Raw genomic sequence first — 19,155 nt, 5'->3', positions numbered from 1 at the left:
TGAGCAGAACCAGAGGAGTTTGAGGCTGCCTCAGAACATTGCAAATGGTGGGTGGGAAATGTTTTTTAAAGTTGTCCTTCATTGTGTGCTTAGAGTTCATGAAAAGCAACAAGAACTTGTGAACAGAGTGATTAAATTCCTTCCCCTGTGTGCCTGCTATGAGAAGGGCAGAATAGGTGGAAAGGAGGCACTGCTAACATCCCTCCTTTCAAAGAGGGACGTTACGTGATCCTGAATGAACCACTTACCCTCTGTGCCTCTGAAGGGGTGATCCTGACATTGTTTCCCATAGAAGGAAGGGAAGAGAGCTGAAGAGATTTGCTGGGACATCCATTCTTAACCTCTGTATCTGTTTTCTTTTGTCTTCCTACTGCAAACAGTAATGTTGTTCAGATACTGTCCTCAGCTGCCTGCTGGAATGGAAGCTTCTTGGAGAAGAAGTAAGTGGCAAACAGAGTCCGGAAGTGTGGCTTTCCCTTGAGGCAGACTGGAATCCCTTTACTTCACCCACTGCTGCAGTGGGATTTGATTTTTCTGATCAGACAGGAGATGGGGGCAGAGTGTGTTCCCTAAGGAGGTGGGTGGTCAGAGGGTAAGGAAGGCAAATGGTCTAAGAAAGTGCATGGTGAGTGTGCTGTAAGTGGCACAGATTCCTTGGAGCTGTTACAACTGTTACTTTTCCTTATGAAATGAGTATCATCATTTTTAAAAAAGAAGGATAGGAGTACGACATAAAGGGGATTGAGTGATGCCAAGTATCTGAATAGTCTCTTACCCATCTGAGCCAGTTGTTGGGGGCTGGTGTGTGTGGAGGTACACTTCAATACAGGCTGCTCTTGAAAAACACATTTGAGGCAGTATGGAAGCACTTTCCTGGGAGGTGACATCAGTTGTGGAAAGTTTTGTGCTGCTGCTTACAAAAGCAGGAATTTCAAATGGGTGTAACCAGCAACAGGTGGTGCCAAGGATGTGATATGCATAGCTGAGTCAAAGGCTGTGGGTTGGGAAGGATTGTGTTGGCTGTGTCTGTAAATGTTGGGGAGGTAATAGCATAAGATGAGGAGGAGGAGAAAATTTTTATGGTGATGTGATGAGTAAATGACCTGTAACTAGGTGAAGAAAAGCTTAGTTACTCTGAGTAATCTTTGAGTAATATTTTCCAAGAGGAACTTGAAAAAGAAAATAATTTACTCATCGTTCTTGCGTTTTTCTGCTTGTCCAATGGTTTCTTCTTTAGTGTTGTTACAAAGCAGGCTGTTACTGCGTCAGGAAAGTTGTCATGTTGGTTTAAAACATTTGTTGAGATATCCAAGTTGTTGAGTCACATAAATAGTCCCACGTCTCCTTTGAATGTGGAAATAAGCGGAGTTTATGACTTCATCACCCCAATGCAGTTCTCCTTCCACTTCAGTGATGTCTTGGCTAGTGCAGGAGTTAACTTTTACAGAAAATCTTTGACCAAATGAATGACAAAATTTGAAGCCACCATACACTGAAGTGAGGCTGTATTTAACCACGTGCCTTTATATATGAAGCATTATGTCATGGCGCACTTGATAGAAGCACCCTACTATAGTCCTCCAATGTCCTAATGCAATATATGGGCCTGTTTGCAATACAGCATTGCGGTACACAGGGTTAGGTGGAAAAGCGGGTTTTCCATGGCAGTGTGACTGGGCATGCTCCAGTACTGCTTCTGCACATCACTGCCTGAAGCGCTCTGTACCGCAGTGTGACTATGACTATATCCAGCCCGGTGCTGTTATGGAAGTAGCAATTCGACTACAGCAGGCTATGTTTAGCTTCTCATGTCATTATAGCTACATCAACAAACTGACATGCATCCCATCTTTAATAGCTACCTTTTCCTTCAGAGTATCTAATACAGCACAGTCTCAGGTGAGTAGTGGCAGACTTGAGAAATCCTTGAGGTCAATGGAATTGTAGCAATGACCTTTTTTTACTAGCAGCTGCAAGGTTTTATGTGCAGCTTCACTGCAGACAATGGTGCTGAGGGCCTCTGCTACAGACGCTGATCGTGTGGTACCCGCTGAGCTAGGCAGCTTACCTGCCGGCCTGGACATTCGGTGTTGCTACATCTGGCTGTTAGGCTTTTATCCTCCGCAGGCTTGCCTTCATTATCCCTCTTACACAGGTAGCCTGAGGAAATTACAGCCTTTCAAGCACAGCAGAAAGGACAGCACATGCTTGTTGCAACTCCAGACCACGTGGAGACTGCTCTCAGATGTGCTGTGTTTTGTTTGTGGTAGTTCTTTAGTTTTAGAAAATTTGAGAGTGGAATTGCCGAAAAAGCTACTCTGAGTATCTTCCCCTGTTTTCTTTCGAAACCCCTCATCTGATGTTCCTTTGTATAGCAGTCAGTGTCTTCTTATGCATCACCCTTCCCTTTCTTCCTGGGTGTGATTAAACAGATTTTGCTGTAAAAGTAGTGTATGTGAAGACAACACAGAGGATCCTGATACATATGATAGATACATATTTTATAGATTTTTTTTTTTTTAAAGCAGTCCGGCCTGTCTAGGCAGGCTCTTGTGCCAGTGAAGGAGTCCTGGGGGAAATCAAAGACTTTGATAAAGTGTTTCTCTGCAAGAATCCCAACCCTAACCAAGGCTCAGAGGAGTTCAGAAGGGATAGTTGTCCATATTGTCTTTAGCAAGAATATTCCAACTTCTGCTTTGTTTCTAGTCTGATTAATTCCCTAGAGGTCATTTCTCCATTGCTTGCTCGTGGGCCATGCCAATACACAGGTCATGGTGTCTTTTCCTTAAACTTATGCCTGTCTGTGGGAATTTTTTTTTTTTCTTTAAGAATTGATGAACATTTTAAAACCAGTCCGAAGATCCCAGGGATTGATCTGAACTCCACCAGAGTGCTGTTTGAGAAGCTGATGAACTCTCAGCACTCCATTCTCCTAGATCAGGTATTGCACTTCTGGGGTTTTGGGTATTTAGAGGGAAAATAACAGCCGCTTTTGGAGGGAAGGGTTGTACTGCAAATCTGCAGACCAGGTCCTTCATGGTATCAATGGATACTTCTCCATTGACCTAGGCTGATTTTCACCTTATATAATTTATTCTAACTTCGAGGATTTCTTTCACGAGTGCAGAGCTGTGGGATAAAATCGTGTATGTTTCCTATGCCATTTTTTAGCTATAATTTTTAGAGCTTTTTTTTTTTGCTCTGGGTTTGACTTTTAAAGCAGGGGTGTGACCTTAACAAGAGGGGTTAACTAACCTTTAGCCAATTCTGGAAAAACCTATCCAAACATTCAGGCATTTTGGAAAAACTGGAATTCAGTCCCATCCCGTGGAATGTTTTTAAAAGGTTGTGAGCTATTAAGTCCACCCATTCTGAGTGTGCTCCGTTTCATCAGTTCTTAGACATCGTCTACACTGTAAGCACTCTGTCACCCAGGATAAGTTCCTTTCTTTTGTCTTGTTTTCCTCTAGATACTGAAGAGCTTTGAAAGTTTTTTGATTCCTCAGCTGTCCAGCTCACCACCAGATGTCGAGGCAATGAGGATCTATCTGATTCTCCCTGAATTCCCACCCTTTCAAGACTCCAAGTATTATATCACGTTAACGCTTCCTCTAGCAATGGCTATTCTGCGCCTAGATACCAACCCCAGTAAAGTTCTCGGTAAGAGGCTGTCGTTTAAGATGCATGTTGCTCTCAGCATCCAGCTGGGACACGGTGTTGCCTTTAGGTTTTTCAGTGGTGTTTTAGTGTTGGTTTAATTTTTCTGTTCTGTTAAAACGTCTGCAATGATAATTGTGTATTATTTGTGATATAGTGTTGTTATGAAGCAGTCTCTTCTAAAAAGCAGCTGGGAACCAAAAAGACTCAAGGAATCCTCCCCCCAAAACCTATGTTCCCATGTAAAAGAATTATAAACATAAAACTTGAATTTTAAACATGAACTGTGAGGAAATGAAGAATATGCCATGCAGGTAAGATATGGGAAGTTAGTTACAATAATATAAAACATATAAAATTTATGGTGGTGTGGATAATAAATGAGAAGAAAATTTGGGTTAAGAATTGTTTTGATTTAGAAGTAAAATATCATTTCAAAGAACACTTACTAGGGAGGTTAGTCTAATTTACCTTATCTAGTTTACCTGCATTCAGAGACTCAGTTCCAGTTAAATTTGCATGCTTTTATGGGAACATAGATTTTTTATATCATGAACATTAAATGATCTTACTTTCTTAAATCTAATCTGATATTGTCCACATTATAATATCCTTTCTGTTTAAGGTAAATTAAAGATTATACTAAATATAAAGTTACTTTGTCCTGTGTAAGGTGCAGAAAACCTATTGGCTGGTCTGTGACCAAGCTAAACACTCCAGCTCTTCTCCCACTTCTGAATCTTCTAATTTCTGCTAATATTATCTCCTATGAGCTCATTTTGAGCTAAGCAGAACATACGCTGCTTAATGATTGTTTTTCATGTTTGTTAAGCTTTTATTTTTCTTGTCATCTTGCTCTGTTTCTTAAGTTGTCTTATACTGAATCTCATATTATCATGTAAAATGCTATGTAATGAATTCAGACCTCCAGGAGCATTGCTCCAGTGAAATTTATTTTGAAGTTTAGTGATTTTATTTTTTTATTTTAAATTTTTATTCAAAGACGTTTTGGAACCAAGTTTCCTCCTCTACTCAGAGTAGTCCGCTGTGATCGTTATCACATAGAAACATAAAGCATTCTCATATCTCTGCCTGCCAGAATCTATTGCTGTGCTGACACTTGAGAGGATAAATTGGTTTTGTTTCTGACAGTTGACATGGTGGTTTCTCAGGCTCCAGTTTCTACTTTGCAAGTGGATTGGTTCTAGCAAAGAAGCTAACAGTCAGGGCCCCTTCAGAGGGGAGTTACCTGTCCTTGGCAAGAAAGAAATCAGCCTTTCTAAAGAGCGGGAGTTCAGACCTTTAGTGCAGATGTGCCAGGTGACACACTCTGACACCTGCTTAGAAAAGTATGTGGTACTGCGAAGAATTGCCCAGGCAACTGGTCTCTTATCACTCATGAGAGACAATGATTTGCCCGCAAGATCACAGCATGTTGAATACAAGATGTGTGAAACGGTATCTTGAATTCAAAGTTGAAAAGCCTTGACTTCAGGCTCTCACGCTGACCAGGGATTGAGGCTGGGTAATGACTGGGGTGGTTGTATGAGAGTAGAAAGGGAAGAGCTTTTCAGTTTCTGGTATCTAGCTGACTCTTTGCTCACTTTCCTGTTGGTACAGTTAGGAGAGAAATAGAGAAGTTTTGTGAAATAACCTTTAGGTGCGTTCCCCTATTTTCAGCTTTAATCCCTTATTTAGAGGTTACTCTGGCCTTTTATTCAGGATTTATATTGATGTTTCTCCACTTTCCAGATAACTGGTGGTCTCAAGTGTGCCCAAGATATTTCCTCAGACTTGTGGACCTCTATAAAGGCGCAGTGGTTTACCTCCTCAGTGGAAGAAAGACACTGTTGATCCCAGTCCTGTTCAGTAGCTACATTACAGCTGCTCTCAGACTTCTGGAGAAACTCCACAAGGTACGCGGAGGCTGAGGAAGGCCTCAGCCCGTGTTGGCTCAAGATGATTCAGTCTTGTCTGCCCTTTGCCAATTGGCAAGGGCAGAATGGTCATGGCCCTGGCTGTGTCATGTCCACCAAGACATCACATGGGGAAGGTGTTAGTGGTTTTCCTGAATTCAAGGTACTTGAAGATTGTTTAGTCTTGTCTCAAACACTAGGAAAAATTTACCCTAAACAATGCTGCTGCTGAGCCACCAGGCTGCGTGCACCACAAATACCTGTCATCATGATGCTTCTGCTCCCACTGTGTTGGTGCTGGTTAGTCTGGGTGAGGAGGAGGGGGAACTAAAATAAATCACAAAGAGGTTTATCTCGATTCTTGTTTGTTCGTACTAAAATATAAGGGACTATGTGTTTTTGCAAGACTTTCTGGGGCCTATTGTTGCAGGCTGCTATAATTGATTTTATGAAGGTAAACCTGCACGTTCTAAGAAAAAAGCTGAATATATCCATATTTTAAAAACCATCTGTTTTTTTCACTAGGTAAATCAGAAGGTTAAACACATAGAATATGATAAGTTTTATATCCCTGAGATCTCCAGCTTGGTGGACATTCAGGAGGATTATCTCATGTGGTTCTTACATCAGGCTGGAATGGTAAGCAGTTTTATGTATGGTCCTTGAAATAGCTGTCCATGTTTGTGTCTCTGGTTGTAGAGATCTGTATTTTTAATATCCTTAATGAGGGCGTAAAGTATTCAGTATAGGAGCATCTATATGTTAAGTCTCTAAGATTTGGGTTCTCAGTGGCTTGACAAAGTTGACTTAAAATAAGGCTGTCAGAAGAGCTGGAGCTAACAATATTTAACTAATGCTTGCAACAGTCTCTATGATTATTCATGTGAATCTCATTCAATCCTTGCACAAGGCGATTAATTCAGTCACTGGATCCTTTTAATGTAATCAAGACCTCAGGAGCCAAATCCTGCATTCTAAAATTATAATTTTTACCCTTTACTTCTGCTGTTTAGGCAGGTATTGTGAATAATGTAGCCAGTGATCTTAAAATGTTGCTCTGTAAGAGGAGGCAGTGTGGCGTTCTGGCTAGGGGACTGAACCAAGACTCAAGAGATGTGGGTTCTATTCCTGGCTCTTCCAGTAACCTGCTGGGTGATCTTGGGTAAGACCCTTCACCTCTTTTATGCCTCGCTTTCTCGTCTGTAAAAAAGGAGATAACTAAACTGAGGGCTGGAATATGCTGTGTAGGAACCTGGTGAGATTATTTAATTATAGCAAGGAAAGGAATCCTAAGTGTGAGAATACCAAAAAAGCATCTGCCAAGGGATGCTGCAAGAGTAAAACCCGACTGTAGCAAGAATTTTTGTGTGTATTCATCGACTTTTTAAATGTTGTGTGTGCTGCGTTCCCTGTCCCCTACTTTCCATCATTTAAATAGTGTTGCTCTGTGCTTACTTTAAGTGAGCAGAACAATAAAATAATGACTCAAATTTATGTAACAGTGATAGTTAAAAATGCATTGATATGGCTAATTAAAGGAGTAATTTGCATTGCAGGAGTGGTCTTATATTGTCATGTTGTGGCCTTATGGTTTCTTCTCGTGTTTCGCATGGTCTCTGCCTTGGGGATAGTTTTCTTGTTTTTCTTCATGAGATTAAGTTTCACCTGTGGCAGGCTAACACAGGCTTCTGTGCCAGTTAGTCCTCTTAGTAACGTTTGATGTTCAAGTTTTGAATTGGGCTTGTGCATTTTCTTGAGACGGAAGTTCCTGTGCTTTTCTTTAAGAGGAAAGGTTGTTGGTCCAAGAGGAGAAAAATTTTCTTTTGGTTACTTTTGAACTAGTCTGTCAAAAAAAATACAAGATACAAAATCAAAAGAGTAAAAGATTTTCATATTTCTCCTTTTCCTTCACAGAAAGTAAGACCATCTATCATGCAGGTAAGAAAATTGCTTTTTCATTACTCTTAGTTAAATAAGTGCTATGGAAGCTGTAAATAGGAATGAATCCGCCTACCATTCTTGCAGGATGCTGTGACGCTCTGTTCTTATCCTTTCATCTTCGATGCTCAGGCTAAGACCAAGATGTTACAGACAGATGCAGAACTACAGATGCAGGTAATCCTTCTCTCCCAATTTTCCAGCCCCATTTATTTTTTCCTGCCTTTTGCATGGATGCTTGCAAGGAAGGGAGTTCACTGCGAGTTAGCGTGTGCAACACTTCATTGTTTCCATGATACAGGAGAGCAGAGTAGCTGGAGAACCCCTTTGCCCTGGATATTGCAGAGACAGTGCTTGGTTTCTTTCACTTCTGTGTAGAGGCAGTGCTCTCCAGGAGCGTGTTCATGGCAGGTGTTCAGCTCCAGCACCTACTTACCCTGTAGGTGTCAGCCAAGCCAGCTCAGAGCCAGGCTGTGACAAGGACAGCTGGCCTCTGTGCCAGCGTAAACCTAGCGCCAGGCATTGCTACTGCAGGTGGCTGCTGAGAGGGACAAAGCATTGAGCACTCGTCCCTCATCCAGTGCAGCTGGGGTCTGGGACTAGTCCTGTTCTCTGTGAAACGAGTTTGCTGAGGTCCTTGGTTGTCAGGTTCCTTCAAGGTGGAAAACTGTCATCACAGTTACTCGTGGCCATGGTGCTGGTTCCATGTGATATCCATCTTTTAGCTTTTCTATGGCTGCTTGAACACACCGCCTGCAGCAAGGCAGAAAAGGCTTGGCCTACACTCAGAAGCTGGAGTCACCACCTTCTTTCATTTCATCACCCTCTTGTGTGTGGTTTCAGCTGTGCAGTTTGTGAGCAGTGCATTGCTGTGAGGGGTGTATTTACCTTATATTGGCAGGACAGCAGGCTGGTAAAGGTTTTGTTGCACTGGGAGGATCTTTATGAAGACGAGTACTTAGAGGCCAAATAAACTAGTACTTCTGTGAGTGCTGGAATGGAGGAAGCCTGGTTTCCAGTGGATTTCTGTCTCAGGGTCAACTGACTTCTAAACTGAATTTACAAATGTGAATTTGCCACTTACTATGGATAACGCGTAAGAATGAATGTATGGTGTGTGGTCAAAGCTTTGACTGGGCTTTGTGCCTTACCTGACTCCAGAATATCTGTGTAGACGAGAGCTTTGAATTGTATGCAGTGGGTTCTCTGGTGCCTTGCCAGGTGTGGTTGTCAACTGGCTCCTCGCTTGGTACGTTAGTAACACTGCTTCCCTCATGGACTCTCTGAGTATTATCAGGGTTGTGTTCATACTTTGTTTCTTATCTCAATAAGAGCATGAATAAAGCCTCTTTTCCCCACACACTTCCCTAATGTCAAAAAGCATTCAGGAATTTGATCTCTCCGTTGCTCAAATTTGGTGAATCAATCAGTGGACTCAAAAGGTGTTGGTGTGGGAAATGGGGGGGACGGGTAGGCACACACATTACATACACACTTGTCCAGAGTGAGCGTGTAATCCTTGTACCCTCAGGAAACCAAACTAAAAGAGTAAGACAGAAAGGAACACCAGGCATATGGTTGTTAACTGTTGTCCTTCCATAGGAAGAAGGGAGCTGAGCAGTGGCTGGTTTTCACCCCTCTCTTCTTTACAGGTTGCAATAAATGGTGCAAATTTGCAGAATGTCTTCATGCTTCTCACCCTGGAGCCTCTGCTGGCCAGAAGCCCTTTCCTGGTACTTCATGTTCGCAGGAGTAACTTAGTCGGTGATGCTTTAAGGGAGTTGAGCATCCATTCAGATATTGATTTGAAAAAGCCTCTTAAAGTAAGTTTTCCCCACACCTTTAGCATCCTCTCATCCAGGTGGCATTTCTGCAGCCTTTCAGCCCTTCACATTACCACTTTGCCAGTGTACAGTGGCTTCTCCATAGGTATAGCACACAGGGACACTTGGTCTAATCAATGTGGGCGTTGAATCTTTCTCCTCTCTGACTCGCGGAGTGTTTTGGCAGTGGACAGTTTACAGGAAGGCAGGCATGGGGTTTACTCTCTTTTCCTGGTGTGTCTGCCATATAAGAGGCAGGGGAGGAAACACTTCTGTGATATTATGCAGTCTCTAGTTCGCTTTTCTGCAGCAACAGGCCACTTAAAATAGGGCATATTTTCTCTCTGAGAGGTTGCCACAAAATTCAGCAGTTGCTGTCGTGTTGCTGCTTCTGTTGTTGGGAGGACAGGTGGTTGTTTATGATTTGCATAAGGAGTCAAACATTTTCAGACTATCTGATTTGCCACCCCCTGTTCCCTTTCCTGCCAGCAGAGCACTGAGACAGGCTCATGGGTTGCAATGGATTTGGGCATCTTAGACAAACTACTTTGTGTGGCTCCCAATTAGAAAGATGTCTGATTCACTCCATCTCGCTGCATCCCTGGTACTGACCTGCTTTTTCTGCAGGTCATCTTTGATGGTGAGGAAGCTGTTGATGCTGGAGGAGTAACAAAGGAATTTTTCCTCCTGTTGTTAAAAGAACTCCTCAACCCCATCTATGGCATGTTCACTTACTACCCAGAGTCAAACCTGCTGTGGTTTTCAGACACGGTAAGCCCTTGCTCTCTCCACACCCAGGTTGAAATAATACGCTGCATTTGAATGACAAGAAAGTTAGTGGCAAACTATGGGAAAGAAATGATCGTCCCCTCAGTTTCCACCCACAACACAATGTGAGCTCTATTTTCAGTTAGTGTAAATTAGTATAGGTCCATTAACTTTAGTGGAATGGTGATGACTGTACCTGTTCAGGAGTTGGCTCTTTCTCTTTGTTCTCCTTCTATAATAAAGCTTGTGTTAAGTATCAGCTGACAGGTAATAGAACTCTTATTATCATGAATGTGATAATCATGTGCTGTTTTACAGAACCAGAGGTTTAGGTCGTAATGGCATTAGAATTCTGTGCTTCCCTTGCTGTTCACGTAATTGCAACCAATCCACTTAGTCATGCATCACTATCACCTTCAGGATCTAAACTTGGTAATGCTTTATGCGAGGAAGCTCTTAAATGGCAAGAAACACAGTTTGTAGTGAAAGTTGGTTGGTTTTGGAAGGGTGGGGAGTACAAGTTCTGTACCTGTCAGATAGCATTATGGTGGCAGTGGTTTATGTCCTTTTATCTTCACCTGCATAGCTAGCAAGATGGGAAATGATATTGTCAGTCTTCCCTTAAGGTGTAGCTGCCCTGGTGGGGGTCATTTGAATTTATTAATTACGTTTTACAAGGAAGGAAATCACATGGTACCTTTTGTAACTTGTAAACAGTATTACAGAGCAATTACTCCTCATGTTAGTGCTATAAAAACAACAAGTCTTTTGACACTAAGAATAATGATAGTGTAAGCACTGAAAATGAGTCACGTATTTCCAATATTTAACAAATATAGGCAGCCAGTCTGTGACTGCTAAGACCAGTGTGAGTATAAATATGTGAAGGAATGAAGGCCAGTATAGCAGCACTGATGTTGGTGTAGTTGCTTGGGTGGCACAGTGCATAAGCTTTTAGTAGAAGATAGGATGGGTGGTAGGGAGAGAATTGTTAAAATATTTTCTTGCAGTACATAGACAGCAAACTTCAAAGCTTTGTTACTGTCTTAATGCAGACGTACGTAAAAAGGAAATAAAAGGCAGATAAGGTAGAAAGCAGCTGTTGCTGTTTCCACGGCTAATCATGGCCTACAAAAGTAATAGGGCTTGATTTCTGAATCTTCATTTCTGTGCCACACTCTGGCAAGGAATTCACAACCAAACTAGGACCTGATGGGAGCGCTCTGATTTTGTCCCAGTTGGAAAAGCAGGGGCTGGCTTCTTAGTGCGTGGGGGAAACAGTACTGTGCATTGCAGCCATAACAGTGTGTCTCACCAGGGTTTGTCTGTGTGGTTTTACAGTGTTTTGTAGAACACAACTGGTTTCACTTGATTGGCATCATCTGTGGTCTTGCAATATACAACTTCACAGTGGTAGACCTTCACTTTCCCTTGGCTTTGTACAAAAAACTCTTGAATGTGAAGCCCTGCTTAGAGGATTTGAAGGAGCTATCCCCTACGGAAGGAAGGTATGAAAAACAAAATTTGCAGACTTTCTAGGAGGGGAGACTGACCATCTGAGAACAAGAAATGCCAAACTGGGTAAAGGCTGTTCAGTAAAACACCTCCTGGTCCTTTTGAATGGCTGATTAATTTGGGGACCTGTGGACACAAGCCAGTGGTAAATTTCAGGTAAGGCTTGTCCTCTCCCACAGGCTATCAGATCCATCTGCTTAGGCTCCAACCTCTGTACCCACCTTCCCGACTCACAGAAACTGGATAGCAACACAGCCAAAAGATACCTACCACACTCCTTTGAAAGCAGGGGTGGGGGCCTGTCCCTCCACTGCGTGATTGCATGTGTGACCCCAGATCTGAGCCTCAGCCTTTCCCCTCCAGCCGGACTTGGGTTGGCAAGCAGATCCGCTGCATGTCTTATCGTGTAGCCCAGGATGGGAACTGTACGTAGAATGTGATCTGTCCCATTCCGGAACCAGTGTAACTCTGACCTCCTCCCATGACAGAAAGAAGGGAGTTGAATGGAGTGAAGGAATGACTTTTTCTAAATGACATATCGAATCTTTTCTGCCTAGTTGCATGGGGATGTCGGTTCCCTCTAACACTGAGAGGCTGAGATCCCACTGTTTGACTGCTGTCTTCTTTTGTCTTCTGAGTTGTCGTCTGATTTATCTGCACAAAGCTACAGCTGTATTTAACAATAATGAGGTAAAATACCAGGAAGACAGCAGTAGGATTTTGAGGGATAGGAGAAGATTATTTTCCACATGATGTGGATACAGATAGAATCCACTGCCCTCTCTTCCTCCACTCTCTTAGACCTTCCTGTGGTGATGACACAAATACCTAGCAGTCCTTAAGAGCTAGAAATGTAATTCTATTCTAAGGCCAGGATCATTAAAGCGGATCCATGTACTAGGTGTGTACTTCTAACAGAGCATCTCTCTTTGAGGTGTATTGCTTTCTTGCCCCTTCAGGTGCCTCAGATTCTCTCTCTTGCAATCCTATTATCTAGATTTATGATGCTGTTTACTTTTGCTGATTTTCTTTTGCTTTTTGAATCTCTGATTTATTTTTTTTCCTCATTTCTTTCCCTACATGTCACGTAGGAGTCTTCAGCAACTTTTAGATTACCCTGGGGAAGATGTAGAAGAGACATTCTGCTTGAATTTTACAGTAAGACACATTTAACATGTCAGCTCTGTGACTGTAGTATAGTACAGTTGAAGCCCATCTACTTATTAATGTGTATTTACTCTAAACTATGTCTGTAGCACATAACCCATGTTAATATTAAAATTCTGTGCTGTCAGCTCCCTGGTTCTTTTGAATGTGGTCATGAAAACTGAGCTAGTAAGTAGATTAAGCAGAGTGGTTTTCAAAATAGCCTTGTTGTCACTGTGACTGAAATGCCAGTGGCCAGCTTCTCACACTAGACAGCGAGAAGTAGATTCCTAAGTCCTCCTTGAAAATGGCAGTTAGGCTTTACCACCACTAGGTCAATTCTTGAAATGCTAACACAATTCAGAATTTTCCTTGCTGTCATAATATTAGTACTTTTTAACTTAAAAATTTATAGTGAGTGTACTTGGCCAGACTTTCTTAGAAACAAAATGCTGGAGGCTATTGCTAGGAGACGTGCTGAGGTAGTCAGCTTTCCTGTGCCACTACGGCAGTAAAAGAATTTTTTTTTTCTAGCTAGTAACCTACATGCAATAGTTTCTGTTACACAGCGGAGATTACCTAAAATTAAGAGCTCGATTTTGATGTACCTTGGAATATCAGGTACATCCCTCATCACGTGCAAACACTTAGAACCTCACAGAGAGATACGGCATCATTATTCTCTACACTGTGTTTTCCTCTGACTCGGGCAGGGTAAGGGCTTCCTTGTTTTAATGTCTTCGCTTTAAAGTCCTGGTGCTCTAACAGGTTGTGAGTGATGGGTTCATCTTAAGCTTGATCTGGCTTCTTGACTCTCTGCCCAGGGTAGAACCAAGGTACCAGAAAACAGCGCTACACACGGAAGAAAACCTTTCCTGAGCTAGGAGAGTGTTGTCCATTTCCTTGTTTCATAAATGAGAGCACACTGTCTTTTAGATTAAACGCACCTCTGGAGTGAGTCAGACCTGGGTCTGTCTGTCTCATGCAGGTCAGAGCTGCAATTCAGGATGAGGTGATGAAGCCACAATGATGGTAACGCAGACTGTGTAAAAAAAGAATACTTTTCAAGTAACACAAGAGATTTTTCTCTTTTCGCATAAAAGGGTATTCTTTCTCTTTCTTGTACTATATACTGCATAATACGTAAAGACACACAGATACATCCGCTAAAACTTCGAATAAATGACTGATATCCCAAACCTTGAAATTAATAATTTGAGAAATTTGTGTGTCAAAATCTGAGTCTCTTGTGTATGGCAACTTGAAAATTGACCCTTTTGCATTTTCTCCACATGGCCAATTTTGTACGTACAGAATATATGTTTGTACTGATGTCATCCTAGGCCAGGCAAAAGCAGGAAGCCATCTTTCAGTGAGAGCAGATGAATTAACCTGCTGACCTTCTGTTATAAAAAAAGGAGTCATTTTTATTGCCAGAGCACATGGGCATAGTTAAATACAGTTTTTACTTATTAATCTCTTGGATTTTTTCCCAGGAAATTTACCTAAAAGAATAACTTTTTTCCTTTCTGAGTTTGCGTTTAGGCTTAATAGCAGTCCTACAGCAAATGTAAATGATGGAAGGTGGTGAAGCACGCAGGGCTTTTGGAGCAGAGAAAAATTGTTCTGCTTTTCTCTGGCCCAGCTTTCACATGCCAGTCATCAACTGTGAAAGAGAGCTCTGTATCTTTCTGCAGGCATATGGCCTGAAAAATACTTCTGGTAAAATTAGTTTTCCGGTTTTGTATAGATCTGCAGGGAGAGCTATGGTGTGACAGAGCAGAAGAACCTGGTTGAAGATGGAGATAAAATTCTGGTGCGGAAGGACAACAGGTAAGTAGGTCATATGTGGGCATGGACTCATACTTGGGGTGAAGTGAGGTGCAATGCCACAGAAAATTTGGCTGAGGTGAAATGTGGGAGAGAATTAGAAGTCACTGCGAACAATTTCCAAGACCAGTTGTTCAAAAGTTGCTGGATGCCAGTGGCGCTTGAATAAAAGCAAGTTTTCATCATCTTTCCACCAATGTTTGGAAAATGTTTCACGCTTTTTGGATGGATGTCTTCCTTATAAAAGGTCTTCATATAGACCCTTGGTAGTTTTCTCATGGTAAATAGAGACTGCAAATGATTTTGGCCCTTGAAGATTAATCTCCCTGATGGTTTAAAGAGGAACTGTACGTGACCAACAAATCTGAGCCTGGCAAATTGTTTATACTGTTAATTCTGGATCCGGAAACACTTTCCCTTGAGTACGCCTGAGGGAGGACCGCCATCCCCGATTGTAGCCATAAGGCCCTACTGTACATAGATTCCTTTCCTTTTGACCGAACATCTGAGAGTTATTACTAGCACAGCTACCGTTTCCCCTCTTTTTTTTTTTTTTTTTCCAGCTGCTAAACTATTTTCTTCTCATAATCCTGTAATTGGATTTCTACAAATGCCTTTATTCTTTGAAGAGCGTGCAAATTCTTTCTCTGCTGGCGAAGCAGTGTGATCCAGTGACTAGTGAGCAGCATGGTTAGGGGCTTGAGCTAGGATTGCTGAAGACCTTACTGGCAAGCCTGGAGATGAAGTCATTTCCTATTAATCTGATTATTGAAAAGGGTTCTGATTGTGTCTAAAGCCATTGCTGTAACAAAAGCTTTGTCTGTATTACCTTCTTACCTACTTTACTACTGCCCAAAAGGCTGCGATTTTACAGCTAAATAGCTGCCCCTGCGCAAAACCCACGTGGAGATGGAGCAGTGTAAGTCTGTCTCCCTGCAAAGAGAAGGTGGGCTTCAGGTAAATAGAGGACAGTTTCATCTTCACTTGCAACAGAGAAGTAAAGATGAAAATGCCAGTGATAGTACCCTTTTGGTTTTTAGGCTGGGCATGTACACTCAAAAGAAAAATGGCCATTTTTCTACTGTGTGCCATACTGGCCTAGGGGGAGGAACAAAGATTTCAGCTGAGCACATGTTTGGGGAGAGCACCCAGGTTAGCTCCTATTCTGTTAATAAGTCAGGATAGGCAACAAGAGAAGAAAATCCTTAAGGAGAAAGGCTAGTGTGTAGCTCCACTGGCTTAACGCATTCTGGAACGCAATCGCTTCGTCTTGACCAGAGTTTTGAACTCAAGCTAACCTCTAAATCCAAGTCTAGACATAGCTGTCAATTCATCCACCTTACAGTGCTTAATGACTTCCTCCACCCCTACGTGCAGAGGCCAGGGACCAATTTGCTGCCCTCTTGGCCTGAATAGTCAGCTGTGTGCACGCCGTTGGGCACTGCCCTTCCTGCTCGGGGAAAGTTCACTGGGAACGGAAGAATGCGCAGGATTGCTTTGACTGAAAAATGCCAAGTAGGAAATGTCCGTGTTTTCCGTTTCTCCTTTGGAGTTCATATTGGGTGTCACAACATAAAACGTTCTTGATAAAGGGTTCATGACTGTAACAGCCAGAGAGTTATTAAGCAACAGTTAAGTGCTTAATCAGCTTGGATTTCCCTAACGCTCAGGTGACTATCAGGAAAATGACAATAAAACAAATGCGCTGGAAAATAACCCCCCTTCACTGTATGATTTCTTATTCCAAGTTTTCATGTTTGTCAGTCTGCTTCTTTATTTTTCTTTTTTTAGTTTGTCACCCATCCCTTGCTGCTTTTACATAGCGTATGCTCCACCAAAAAGTCAAAATATTTATTTCAATTGTGACCTCCTCAGCTAGAGACTGAGGTATGGGATTCCATGGTGTTCCCTGATCTGCTTATGGTCTGAGTGCCGGTGTGAGCTGTGCTCGAATGTCAAGCAGAAACGGCAGCTCCATCCACAGAGAACGGTTTCGTGCCCCAGTTTGCCACATTGCCTGGTGCATTATTGTCAGGTGTAAAAAAACCAACCAAACAATCAAAAATGTAATACAGGGGAAATGTTTTAAGTTGTTGCACAAATAAAATGGTAGTGTTGCACTCAGATCATGGTGCTTTGAGAACAGGAAAGAGAGAATAGAATAAAGATGCTTAACCTCCTAACAAAATCCAGAGACAGGGTTTGGCCAGAGCCTGACACAAGTTTCTTGCCAATGACTGCAGAATGGTGTTTTTATTTTAATGCTGTTCTTGGGAACCCTTGAAGCAGAACAGCAAAAAAGGGTTGTCATTCTCTTTGCCACATACTCCAAATGCACAAGTCCTGTGTTTATTTAACCAGAGTGCAAAGGCTGAAGAGGAGGTTTCCTAAGACTATTTTCTTAATCTGTAGTAAGGGGTGTTCCTAGATTTCTTTTAATTGCTCTCTCTTTGGGGCCAGGAGGGAGGGAACTGGCCGTGCAGTTTCAGATCAAGACTTTGCAGAGCAAGATTTCCTCAATCTGCCTCTAGGCGACAGCTTTGGCTTTGGAAGTGCGGAACCACTGGCAAGACTTGTTGGGGATCGAGTCAGCAGCAGCTGCCTCTGAAAATTCACAGGGTACCCAACTAGGGCTCCGTGAGGCTCTTGTTTTTGGAAGTGGGTAGTCTTTTGGGCACTGTCTGTTTGATTTGGTTCCCTCTTCCCAGCAGAGCACTTGCTTGCAGCAACCTGGCAGTCCGAGGTCATTGCAGGTGGGCACAGAGCCCTGCGCTGAGTGATCCCGGACACCTGCAGACTGAGAAGAGCCGTAGGTTATTTCCTGGGGTTGCAGGAGCTGGGCCAGGGGGCGGGCATGTTCCTCTGGTGACTGAATCCTGAGATTTGCTTAACATGACCTCTGGGTGGGAACGGGTTCCACGGGGAAGAGCGCTCTGTTCCTGACAGCTTCCCAGCGCTTGGTGCCACCCTGGCTCCCTCCTGGTCCCGTGGGCAGCTGGATGCAAGGCCACTGGTTGGGTTTACTGGTAGTATAGAGCCTGGGCTGCCTGGGGACCTCCCATGCTGCCACTGCCGGGGAATAAGCAGACACATGGTGGTACTTGCTGTCTAATTCTTTGTCCATGTTGCAGTGACTCAGGTCAGTGAGAGGAGGGCAGTGGGTTGAACCCGTGGAAAGTTTGCAAGACACATTACAGGCAGAAACAGGAAAACTTAGCAGTACTGCTGCTCAGGCATATGATTAAAAGTGCTTTCCTTTGCCTGCTCTCTCTCAATGCACTAGGGAAGAATTTGTTGAAGCCTACGTAAATTACATCTTCAACCTCTCCATCCATGAGTGGTACACGGCTTTTTCCACTGGCTTCCTGAAAGTGTGTGGTGGGAAAGTCCTGGAACTCTTCCAGCCCACAGAGCTCAGGGCCATGATAGTTGGAAACAGTAACTACAACTGGGAGGAATTGGAGGAGGTAAAGCTTCCCTCTTGTCGTATTTTTCTTCTTTTTCACGAGTACCAGGATCGCGCAATGCCACGAGGTGGGCACTAGCCTGGGACATGAGATGCGATGAGCCACAGATGTCTTTTTTTATGCTTCTTATACACCATGTCATCATTCACATGAAAAGTTTCTTACTGGGCTGTCCTGCTACTGATAAAGCTCAGGGAGGAAATTCAGGATGTGAAAGGATAGGGGAGAAGGACTTCCATCTGCTGTTTTTAGGGATGAAGCCTAAGACTGAAGGGAAGAAAGAAAATTGGGGTCTTCACCTATAGTAAAACTCACTCCACTACATGAGGGCAAAAAGTACACAGCCAAGGGTTCAAAGGGGAGTCTGGACACAAAGTAAGAGTTGTATCCTCTCAAAATGCATAGATCAGCAAGTTACTTGCTCTGTCTCAGCCTCAGCAGTAAAAGTGGGTTTGCTGTGCAGAGCACACGATCCTGTTCGTGAGTGCAGCCTGTGAACAGGTACTCCAGCATTCCTCACGCCACGTGTAATTAGCTGAATAGCTAGAAGCCTAAAGCCTGCCTTCCACATGCTGCTAGGAGAACCCAAGAACCCTTTACTGGGTCTTTGCGCCATGCTAGTGCCCGTGGCCATCCTGTGCTTCATTTCATAACTGTCAGACATCGATCTGATGTCAGATACCAGAAGAGATCAGGTCTGGGTTCTGCTTAGTCTTTGCTTTTTAGTGCCAGATGAAATGATGTGACTTTTTGTTTTTCAATAGAGCGCTGTCTATAAGGGAGACTACACTGCGACACACCCAACTGTGAGAATGTTTTGGGAAACCTTTCATGCTTTTCCCTTGGAAAAGAAGAAGAAATTTCTCTGTAAGTATCTTGCAGTGGTGCAGAGCGTTTCCTGAAGTTGGAAGGCCTAGGTGGGAGCGTCTGCAGAGCTCCAGGGTTATGCCACATTGCATTAACTGCTAGAAGATGATCCAGCATGAATGGCTATCTCCTGAGTTATCTGCTAGTCACGTAATCTGTTTTCTCCCTCTCTTGTTTTTTTTTTTTCTTTTTTTCTATTTACTGTTCTTTTTTACCCTCAAAAAATCA

At 42.9% G+C, this 19,155-nt stretch overlaps 1 protein-coding gene across 7 annotated transcripts in view; it reads left to right on the top strand.

The window, feature by feature from the left end:
- Nucleotides 1-19,155, top strand: part of HERC3 (HECT and RLD domain containing E3 ubiquitin protein ligase 3) — a 53,067-nt gene that overhangs the window by 30,302 nt on the left and 3,610 nt on the right. For 5 of the 7 annotated variants that reach the window (XM_074589600.1, XM_074589598.1, XM_074589603.1 and 2 more), the window contains 14 exons: nt 381-440; nt 2,830-2,941; nt 3,471-3,660; nt 5,410-5,573; nt 6,099-6,212; nt 7,488-7,511; nt 7,599-7,688; nt 9,164-9,334; nt 9,962-10,105; nt 11,444-11,610; nt 12,709-12,775; nt 14,514-14,596; nt 17,877-18,060; nt 18,825-18,927. In XM_074589600.1, the coding sequence (XP_074445701.1) occupies nt 381-440; nt 2,830-2,941; nt 3,471-3,660; nt 5,410-5,573; nt 6,099-6,212; nt 7,488-7,511; nt 7,599-7,688; nt 9,164-9,334; nt 9,962-10,105; nt 11,444-11,610; nt 12,709-12,775; nt 14,514-14,596; nt 17,877-18,060; nt 18,825-18,927 (1,673 nt within the window). The remainder of the gene's footprint in view (nt 1-380; nt 441-2,829; nt 2,942-3,470; nt 3,661-5,409; nt 5,574-6,098; nt 6,213-7,487; nt 7,512-7,598; nt 7,689-9,163; nt 9,335-9,961; nt 10,106-11,443; nt 11,611-12,708; nt 12,776-14,513; nt 14,597-17,876; nt 18,061-18,824; nt 18,928-19,155) is intronic. The other 2 variants (XM_074589604.1, XM_074589605.1) reach the window with 1 other exon arrangement.

This window comes from Larus michahellis, chromosome 5 (assembly GCF_964199755.1).
Source record: "Larus michahellis chromosome 5, bLarMic1.1, whole genome shotgun sequence".
Classification (NCBI taxonomy): Eukaryota; Metazoa; Chordata; class Aves; order Charadriiformes; family Laridae; genus Larus; species Larus michahellis.
This window is presented reverse-complemented; position numbering and strand designations above follow the sequence as displayed.